Here is a 10,677-nt window from a genome sequence, read left to right as displayed (position 1 = left end):
TACTAACTAATCAAGCCACACACAAACACGTTGTAGGGGTTATTTCAAAGATTTTGGTTGTAAGATGATAATATTTTTTATTAACAATGAAAGCGCAAGAAGTCACATCTGATAAACCAAATTTATATTTTCACACAGAGAACCAGTTTTGTGGAAAGCAAAAGCAAATTGAAAAAGGAAGGCCACTACCGTCAAGCATCATGTACACGTAAGAACTTGGGTTTAACTTCAGTGGTAATCTTCATATAATGATTCTTTTTCGCTCTGAATTAACCATTATTATGCACTTTTTTCGTAGTACAGAAGCATAATTATATATGCACCTGGAAATTTTAACAAGAAAAAGAAATATAACCGTGTGTTCAGCTCACCAAAAAATGCAGTAGGCCACTTAGTAAAGACAGCCTGTAATCATGAGAAATCAAGACACAAAAAAGAACCAAAAAAAAAAGATGAACATATTGGCAGATGTAAAAATCTAGAAAAATAAGGTAACAGTAAATATGAAGCTCAGATGGTCGGTTTAAATCCCATAATTTGTGGACCATGAGAAATAGGTGGTCTCAACCAGTGTGAGAAGAGCTCGATGACGACAAAACAACTTCGTTAATTGGTTTTAAAACTATCAGGTTAGGTTAGTCCAAGGGCTAAATGATAGCTACAGTGTTTATGCGCTCAGTTTGGGTATATAACTTTGGATAGTTTTGCTTTGCAGTCTCACAAACCAAATGCTCTCTCTCTCTCTCTCTCTCTCTCTCTATCTTTCCTCTGATTAAAGGTTTCAAAAAAGCAGGCAAAGTAAGGAGCCATGAAGGCGACAATAAGGTACTTAGCAGGAATCGCTGGCCCAAGTGGTTTTGGCTCTAATTCCACAGCTGAGCAAGTCACTGAACACTGTTCTTCAACGCTTCCTTCTCGTCTCACTGCTCTCATTACTGGTAATTCAATCCCACTCATACCTTCTCTCTAGCAGTTTTACACCTAATTCTAATCATACTCAACGACTTATCATCCATTTTTCATCTTTCTTTATGTGGATTCTAATGGATTGTTGCTCGAATTATCATCTGCTGAATTATTAGCCAGTTTTGACATTAATTAAGTTTCAAGCTCTTTCTCAGTATGATTGTATATATGTGGTGATTCTTTTGGCCGCACAGAAAGATATGGTTTTGTCTCTTGTACATGCGTACTTTCTCTCATTGGTCGAGATTAGATATCGATCGTCTTCGTCTCATCTGCGACCGACGCAGGAACTTTTCTCCCACCGTAATATATGCACAGATGACAGATATATATATATATATATATATATTCTTAAATATACATGAAAGCACGTGTGATATATACCTTAATTAATATAGTGTTGATTTGAAATAATATTTGAAGGGGCGACTTCTGGTATTGGGGCTGAAACGGCAAGAGTGTTGGCGAAGAGAGGAGTGAGGGTAGTGATCGGTGCGAGGAACATGAAGAAGGCGAGGGAAGTGAGAGAGAATATCCTGAAGGAGAGTCCAAATGCTGAGGTTATATTGCTTGAGATTGATCTCAGCTCTTTCGCTTCCGTCCAGAGATTTTGTTCCGACTTCTTGGCTCTCCAACTCCCTCTTAACATCCTCATGTGCGTACTTTCTCATCATCTCTCTTTATTACGTTCATGGTTACACACACACACACACGCACCCCCATATTTACCATTCTGAAAGAGTTCTTGATAAATCAATAATTCTGCAGAAACAATGCTGGGATATACTCACAAAACTTGGAGTTCTCCGAAGAGAAAATTGAGATGACATTTGCAACAAATTACCTAGGTATAGTTGTCTTTCTCAGAGATCTTGTCTCTTTTTCATGTCTGTCTATTGACTTGAAATTTAAAGCACACTGCTACTTGTTTGCAATCACCGATTCAGCAGCATATGAGTCCAGATCGATGTTACCAACTCCTCTTTTCAATCCTTAACGCACACGCACACGCACACGGAAACAAAGTCAAGAGAATCATTGAATTGATCTAACAAAAGGGCCCCAGTCACCACGCTTGTGTGTGTGGGTGGTACTATTCACTGGTCTTTTCATAGTTAAGTTTTACGTCCTTTGGATTAATGACTCACCAGAAAATAAGAATCTCAATGCTGCTCAAATGCCTTGGGTGAAAGGGAAAAAAGGATCAGTTCGTACACACAATTCTTTCATTTACAATCCTATGGCTGGAGTGCTTCCGTAAGAGGTCGATGTTATCTTTTTCTTTTATGTTCTAAGTGGGGACAGCGTAAATTAAGATTAAAGCAAATGCATAATTAGTCAAAGCCCTTAAAGTAAATACAAGAACACTGTGCAATATTAATAGCGATTTGAAGCCTTCAAGTGTGGATCAACTGATCAGTAGCCTTTGTTTTATTAGGCACTCCCTTAAAAGAAAGAGAGAAAGAAAAAGTTGGTTTACTTTTCTCTTTAGGTTTCATATAAGATGGGGGACAATGATTTAACCTTTATTAAGGTCCACAAATTCCCAGCACTGGGCATGCGATAGTATCTCTCAGTGGCCCGTTTCTAAAGTGAAAATTAGCAGAGAAAAAAGAACTCAAATAAAGAAAGTCGATAACTTTTGAGGTGATTATGCACCAAATAAACGGAAAATAACTTTCGATAATTTGTTTTGATGCAGGACATTTTTTGTTAACGGAAATGCTATTGGAGAGAATGACAGAAACAGCAGAGAAGACGGGCATTGAAGGAAGAATCATAAACGTGTCTTCAATGATCCATAGTTGGGTCAAAAGAGAAGCTTTTCAATTCAAGGACATGATTAAAGGAAGAAAGTAATCACCACAGGAACTTAATTATCTGCAAAATTATCCCCCATTTTGATGGAATTTGGTTAGCTGCGACGCTTAACTTTTTCCTTTTCAACAACAATAATGCAGCTATAATGGCACGCATGCGTATGCCCTGTCAAAACTGTCCAGTATTTTGCATGCCAGGGAAATGGCCAAACAGCTAAAGGTAAGAGAAGAAATCAAAACCAAGTCTTTCTAACTCATATCGATCAATTATTCGTGAGGTAGAAGCTCAGCTTTTAGTTGGGTAGTAGATAAACCAAAAGCTATGATGTTTGAAAATGAAATGTTTGACACTACACGCAGGCAAGAAATGCAAGAGTAACTATCAACGTGGTCCATCCGGGCATTGTGAAGACTGGAATCATGAGAGCTCACAAGAGTCTCATAACAGGTTCTTAATTTTCTGCAAAAAAGTGCAATTCATTTGAATTGTGTCCAAAACTGATGAACTTACCCAATGTAATCTTCCACGCATGCAGATTCCTTGTTTTTCATAGCATCCAAGTTACTCAAATCGACTTCTCAGGTTTGTAAACAAATAGAAAGTAAACTTGTTGGCCCAGAAAATTGAAAGATAAACATTATATAATACAAAGTAGGTGATTGCAGGGAGCAGCAACGACCTGTTATGTAGCGTTGAGCCCAGAAATAGAAGGAGTGAGTGGGAAGTACTTCTTAGACTGCAATGAGAGTAGCTGTTCATCTCTGGCCAATGACGAATCTGAAGCTCTCAAGCTATGGAACAACACACGTTCTCTACTTCACAAACGATTACGCAAAGCTGCCGCTTGACCTCCCATTTCATCTTAAAATGGTTTGTATGTGTGTATATATATTATACTAATATTATATTCGCCATTTACATACAAAGACCCCACCCCATGTATAATTAATAAGGGGTTTTGAATTGGATCCCAGTATTCTGCAGTAGGAGAGAGGTTGAGAGGAACACAAGCTTTTTTGTAGTCTTACACTCTCACTCTCTTTTATATCATCCTCGATCTCTCAAGTTATACAATTATAGAAAGTTTATTTGTTCTTGTACCAGTAGTTGGTATTCATGTTCATATACATGCTTGTGTAGATTTTCGTCTCAAAAGCCAACAGTAAGATTTCTAATGCGAAAGAAATGGTCTCTTTTAACACATAGCAAAGGAGAAGGAATATTATACGGATTTTTCGCATGAATTTAATTATATGACAGGAAAAATTAATTGGCAGCTAGCAAAACGGCTGAACTAACCAGTTGTTCTGTTTTTTTTGGGCCATGCATGGTTTTTCTGGGCCACAATTATTTTGGTTCTAAGTTATCTGACTGAGGCCTATTATACTAGTGGGCCTTGTTTATGAGCCCAGGAAGTCCAGCAGCTTGCTTCAGCGGGTGGCCTGTTTAATTGCTGGATGGATATGTTCCCCAGGAGACAATTTCATTCTTAAGTGAATTATCTGCTTCTTTTTTTTTTTTCTTTCCCAATCAGTAATTGTCATTTTCCTGCGCCGTGTTAATTACTTAATTTGAGCTCGTTAAAGTCCAGCACTGCCTGTCATACACCACCTCCAGTCCTTAATATAAGAATTCGTTTGACTTTTATTTTAGTTCTAATATAAACTTCAATCCACTTTGTCTTTAATACTCCTCCGGTCCTTAATATAGGACCCAATTGTTGAGTTGGTTTTGGTCCTAATATAAGACCCATTTCTCATATTTATAAATTTCTCTAAATTATCCCTATGGATACTCTCAACCATAATCAAGTAGAAGAGGAAGATGGGATATTAGAAAGATGATTATGGTATTTTAGGAAAAACGTGTCACATTTCTTATAATTAACTAAGTTACCTAACTTCCTTAATCTAATCAAATTAGTTAAATGGGTCTTATATTAATGACCGGAGGAGTATTTATATATTTTTTTCAAGATAGTTCTTCTAACAATGATAGTTTGAACCAATACACTTGATTAGCAAGAATATTTTAGGAAAGACAACATCTATTTATGACAAATAACTAACTTAACTTCTTTCTTTAATCTTCTCAAATTAGTCAACTAGTTTTTATAATTAGAACCGGAGATAGTATTAGGTAGACCTCAATGGGTAATATATTATATTAGAAGACACTATCATGTGTAATGTCCTCTAGGTTATGTAGTAATAAGAATTAGCTGTCCCACTATATATTTTTTATTTTAACCCAATAATATTTAGATTATGGTAGAAAGAGGAGGAAAAAGGAGAGAGAATCAAATTTGGAGATGTAAGGTAAAGAGGGCGTGCAAGGGACAAAAGCATCTTAGTCTCTATTAGTAGTAATCTTTAAAAATATTAATGAGATTGAGATTGGGTCCAGTGGAAAAATATAGTGCATCACAGCATGAAAAATCAATATTTAAATCTAGCCTAAAGACATTTAGTGCTTGACGGTGTTTGACAGTAACGGAATTTCTAATAGGAATATTTTGTACTTATAAAAAAATAATAATCCTATAAATCGTGTTAAAAAAATCAAGAAAATGAAAATCAACAAAGGGTGCCCTCGATCAATTTACGAATTTAACATCTTAAAGAGATAGCTATTATGGTCATCTGCATGCATTAAACCTTTTATTCGGCTATGAATTAATGTTTTCTAAAATGATATTTAAAATTTTTAATTTATTTTCATTGTTTTTTTATTTTATATCACATTTTTATTAAATATTTATAATCCCATTATTTTAAATTGAAGCAATTAAAATCTCTCCTCACCTGGTTCTTCTCAAACCAAACACTTATTTCTCTCTGCATGTGCATACATATAGTTTAAAAGTAATTCAATTATATATATTGTGAGTATTAAAATATAAGACAGAATACAGAATTCAAAATTTGCAATATACTACTTCTTTGATTTTTATTTTGGTCCTAAATATAATATCTTAATCTATTTTGTCTCTCATATTTATCTATTTTTTTCAAGATAATCCTTGTAATAATGGTAATTCTAATCAATATACTTGATTGGTAAGGATATTTTAGGCAAGACAATACTTATTTATTTCAAACAGCTAACTTAACTAGTTTTCCTAATCCATTCAAATTAGGCAGCTAGTTCTTATATTAAGAATCAGAGTAATGTAATTTATCGCATATAGTATATTGTTAAAAAAAATTAGAATGTCTAAGTAATTGCAACACATCGGCGAAAAACATTATACCTGCGTGAAGGAGGTGCCGCTGTCATTGGACTAGATTACAAGGGGCAACCTGCGTGTCTTGCCCAGTCGCCTCAGCTACACAAGCAAACGTCAATGTGTAGTGATTTTGGCCGTGTTTTTGAGATTGGTCCTGTTTTTAGAGTGGAAGATTCCTTCACTCACAGACATCTGTGTGAGTTCATAGGTCTTGATGTTGAAATGGAGATTGAGGATTATTTTGAGGTAGGTTTGGTGGGAAAATATAATAAGCAAATTGTTAGAGAGGTATAGTCTAATATACCATTTCTTGGGCAGGTTTTGGACATAGTTGATAGGCTATTTGTGGCCATGTTTCATAGTGTAAACAACAACTGTCAGAAGGAGCTAGAAGCTGTGGGAAGGCAATACCCATTTGAACCTTTAAAGGTATTTGTGCATCACGTGTCAACATGCATAATAAATTTACAGCAACATATGATGCAGCGATTCATTACATCGTTTACATAAGATGTTACTGTGTAATACTGCTAATTAGATCAGTCAGCGGTTGCCATTATCTTTGATCTGATGATAGTCTAGTGAATGTGCAGACTTTGCCGCTTACATTTGAAGAAGGGGTTCAGATGCTCAAGGTATGCTTTTCATATTCTTTTAGACACTAATGACTATATAGAAATTGTAATGGGATAGATGAGGTTTGCTCAACCCTTGAAAATTATATTTTAGCAGAACCCTCGTTCTCCAAAGTTTTTTTTTTTTTTTTTTTAAATCCAGATAGCAGATGTTCGTATTTGTTGGAGCTTGAACTGGAGGATGATGCTGAAGTGGATTGCACGTAGTTGAGTCAATCGCTTTGCTCCTTGACTTCTTTAAGGGGGCTGATGCGTGCATATGAGGCACCACTTTAAACATCCATATTCTCAGTTTATTTGTTCTTGCCTTCCTTGACCCTCTAAATCAATGACGTGCACTCTCGTGCCACTTCTGTACATAATCAAGGCTGATATTTAAAGATCATATTTGCTCAGAGAGAACATAATATGCATGATAGCAATGTGAGATTCTCCTCACCTTGGTAACTCAGATGTGTTTATGTCCCCAGCTAATTGGCAGTTTGATGTGTATCTTGTACATGGAGCAATATTAAATTACCTATCACTGGTTCAGCTGCTTGGATGTTATGACAGTTAATGAAGAGACAAATAGAAGAGGAAATGTATATGCAGTATGCATGTATTGTGATCAGTAACCCAATACAACCTGTCATTTGAATTTGCAGGATGCTGGTGTGGGCGGTGACCCTCTTGGTGACTTGAATACTGCATCCGAAAGGAAACCTGGCCAATTAGTTTTGGAGAAGTAATTCTGTTTTCATTTGTTTCTGTCTATTTTAATCTTTTTATCTGATGTTTTATTTGATTTCTGCGATGGGGCATCATTTTAAAAATATTTACCGTATGGCACGCAGTTCTACATCCTTCACCGTTACTATGCCTTACGATGACAATCCGCTCTACAGTAATTCATTTGATATCTTTATTCGAGGTAAGCTGAGTCATTTGTTATGGCCTTGGTATGACAATCTGTCTTGCACGTTATTTTAGCTTGTATAGGCTACATAGCTTCGACGAAGCTGGGTTTTGGGTGATTGCTAGTTAACTTGAGCCTCTGGCGTTATAACTTGTTTTAGGTGAGGAGATCATTTCAGCAGCTCGGCGTATCCATTGGCCAAAGTTCTTGGAAGAACGTGCAGCGGCTTGCGGAACTGATGTCAAGACAAAGGCAATTTCCACGTACATTGATTCTTGCAGGTATTCATTATCACTTGTCACTACTCTTCCTCAGCTATGTTATTGGCAATAATTTAGACTCTTTTAGTTAATGTGTCTTGCCTTTTTATAATGGAAGACTAAACATCTGAATATGGTTGATCATTTTCAGGTATGGCCCGCCCCCACCATTTGGAGCGGGCTTGGAGTGTGAGGTGATGCTGTTCTTAGATATCGTCTCGATAATAAACGCAAGACATCTCTGTTCCTACGGGATGGTACTTTTGAATGCACCAAAAACGATTCTAATGTTATACTCCTCCGATCCTTATATAACCCCATTGACTTTTATTGGTCCTAATTATAGACCCCATCCATTTTGTCTCTTATATTTATGCATTTTTTCCAAGATAATCCTTCTAATAATGATAGTTTTAGCCATATACTTAATTAGCAAGGATATTTAGGAATGATAACACTTATTTATTATAAATAACCAACTTAACTTACTTCCTTAATCTCCTCAATAAGTCAATTGATCTTATAATAGGACCGGAGGGTATATATACTCATCCGGTCCTTAATATAGGACCCAATTTTTGGGTTGGTTTTGGTCCTAAATATAAGACCCATTTCTCATATTTATCAATTTTCTCTAAATTACCCCTATAGATACTCCCTCAACCATAATTAAGTAGAAGAGGGAGAGGAAGTATTAAGAAAGATGATTATGGTGTTTTAGGAAAAATGTGTCACTTTTCTTATAATTAACTAACTTACCTAATTTCTTTAATCTAATCAAATTAGTTAAATGGGTCTTATATTAAGAACCAGAGGAGTATATAATTAATAATATTCCTCGTACGCAATACGGGGCATTAAGACTTTAGTCCTAAACTTGTTTTATCTAGCTACGAGTCAAAATATTAAAATTGTCATAAAGCGCAATCAAGTTTCAATATCATTTTCATTAATTACACTACGTTTTAATATCATATTAATTTTTATTTCTTGTAACCTTTGCTAATAAGAACATATATGGAAAAAATAAATGCTCTAAAAACACCTTTTATAGAACCAAAGGAGCCGTTCAAAAACCATACAGTTTGTGCCAAACAGGCGCCACCATACTTTAGTCAATGCAAAACCGTTGCAATTCTATTCACCAAAAAAAACAAAAAAAAACCCTTGCAATTCTTGATCCTTCTCGTGTCTTTTTGAAAGTGAATATAATACTATTTTCCATTTTACTTATAACTCATTATTAAAATTTAATTATAACTACTTTTTATAAGCACACTCAGTAATGCCATAACATGTTGAATGAACACGCACGCACAAAAAAGGAGCTCTTCCCCAATTTGAATACGCACGTGAGCAAACAGGTAGCAAAAATTGCAAGATTACCATTTCCTAGATCAACGAAACTCTAGTTTCAAAGCGCTATACAAACTGTTGTGCATAAATTACTAAAGTTATATGATAGGGCAAGATTAACCTGTTTTTTTTTTTTAACTTTTTTACGTGAAGGTTTTTCTGGGTCATAATTATTTTGATCCAAATTACCCTGACTGAGGCCTATCATACTGAGTGGGCTTTGTTTGTGAGCCCAAGCAGTTGAGAAGTGATATATTAATATATGGAGATTTAGCATTGAAATTGGAAATCAATGATTGAGCGATTTGTGCTTCAGGTAGACCATACTATTTATAATATTATTAAATCACAACAATCAGTTTAATACTATCTTCGGTCCTAAACCTAGTATCTAATTTGGATCCAGTTTACCGTTCGTATCTCATTTGGATGGTCTAATTTTTTTTTTTTTTTTATTTGTTTAAATAATTATTTTAATATACATAATTCTTAACTATCATTTTTAAAAAATTTTTTTATTTAAAAAAATAATTAAAGATTTAAATCTGGACTGTTCAAATGAGATATAAATAGTCTAGATCTGATAAGTTTAGAGTGCTTATCAAAGTGATGAGCACTGAAACTGAGTCATATCCAATTTATAATGTAAATTGCATTATAAACCGTGTAATTAACAGTTTGCCCAGTATATTCACTACAAAATGGCAATTGAACCTGACGATTCATGAGCCTTAATTCTTCTATTTGCAGTGGATAGTAGAACTCATGATAAATACGGGTAAGAGTTAGGTATATGAACTATGAGAATAGTATAGGACTTACTTGGGTAAAAGCTAAGTAAAGCGGTAAATTATAAAGGAAAGGTAAATAAAACACACAAGACTCTTAATATTTACAGCTGTGTCTGTGTGTGTGTGTGTCATTCTTCCTTCGAAGACCTCTTTTTAAGTATTTCTAAAGATCAACTTTCAACTTTAGGCTTTGCAGCCGAAAGATGAAAAGCCTACCAAGATGCTCCGTCCGGAAAGAAGAGAAGAACGCAATTCAATAACGAATTGAAGGCCAGCAAAAAGGGCAGGAAAAAAGAGGAGATTCCTATTATATATAATTAAATTTGAGAGCCAATGATATTGTTGGTCGTATGATGAGGATCAGACTTATAGCTTAAAAAGGTGCATGGTCATATCATGCACGTAGGGCCTCGTGTGATAGTCTCGATTATGAATAATTTATGAGTATATTCATATAAATGATGCTCTTTTAAGTCATCAATATATGGGAACCTCAGAACTTAACTCATCCAACTTTTCATATTAAAAAATAAATTTAATAGAACTTCAGATAATTTTAAGGAAACCTGTTTAAGCTTCACACAACAAAATTTATAAAAAAGAAAAAAAAATAAAGCCCTTGGCATTTGATTTTAATTCTTCCATTTTTGGAAGGGGTTAAGAACGAAGCTATATATCAACATGGAATCAGAGCTATCAAATTCAACAGAGACCAGACAAG

The 10,677-nt window shown here is 34.9% G+C and overlaps 1 protein-coding gene and 1 pseudogene across 2 annotated transcripts; both read left to right on the top strand.

The window, feature by feature from the left end:
* Window positions 1-748: 748 nt before the first annotated feature.
* Window positions 749-3,655, top strand: LOC114737937 (short-chain dehydrogenase TIC 32, chloroplastic-like). Of its 2 annotated transcripts, none has more exons than XM_028925944.1 (8): window positions 749-938; window positions 1,390-1,621; window positions 1,735-1,814; window positions 2,669-2,822; window positions 2,928-3,006; window positions 3,147-3,234; window positions 3,323-3,369; window positions 3,453-3,655. In XM_028925944.1, exons 1-8 carry the CDS (start codon window positions 809-811, stop codon window positions 3,633-3,635), a joined length of 993 nt encoding a protein of 330 aa, XP_028781777.1. In that variant the 5' UTR covers window positions 749-808; the 3' UTR covers window positions 3,636-3,655. The 2 variants fall into 2 exon arrangements, with proteins under 2 accessions (XP_028781777.1, XP_028781778.1); XM_028925945.1 differs by having other exon boundaries at window positions 3,443-3,605.
* A 1,281-nt stretch (window positions 3,656-4,936) lies between these two features.
* LOC114737934 (aspartate--tRNA ligase 2, cytoplasmic-like) lies at window positions 4,937-8,066 on the top strand (annotated as a pseudogene).
* The last annotated feature ends 2,611 nt before the right edge of the window (window positions 8,067-10,677 follow it).

The sequence above is a fragment of the Neltuma alba genome, unplaced genomic scaffold (assembly GCF_004799145.2).
Source record: "Neltuma alba isolate B1F8T4 unplaced genomic scaffold, ASM479914v2 tig00013510_pilon, whole genome shotgun sequence".
In the NCBI taxonomy this organism is placed as follows: domain Eukaryota; kingdom Viridiplantae; phylum Streptophyta; class Magnoliopsida; order Fabales; family Fabaceae; genus Neltuma; species Neltuma alba.
Note: the sequence above shows the minus strand (reverse complement) of the source record. Positions and strands in the feature narration are given on the sequence as shown.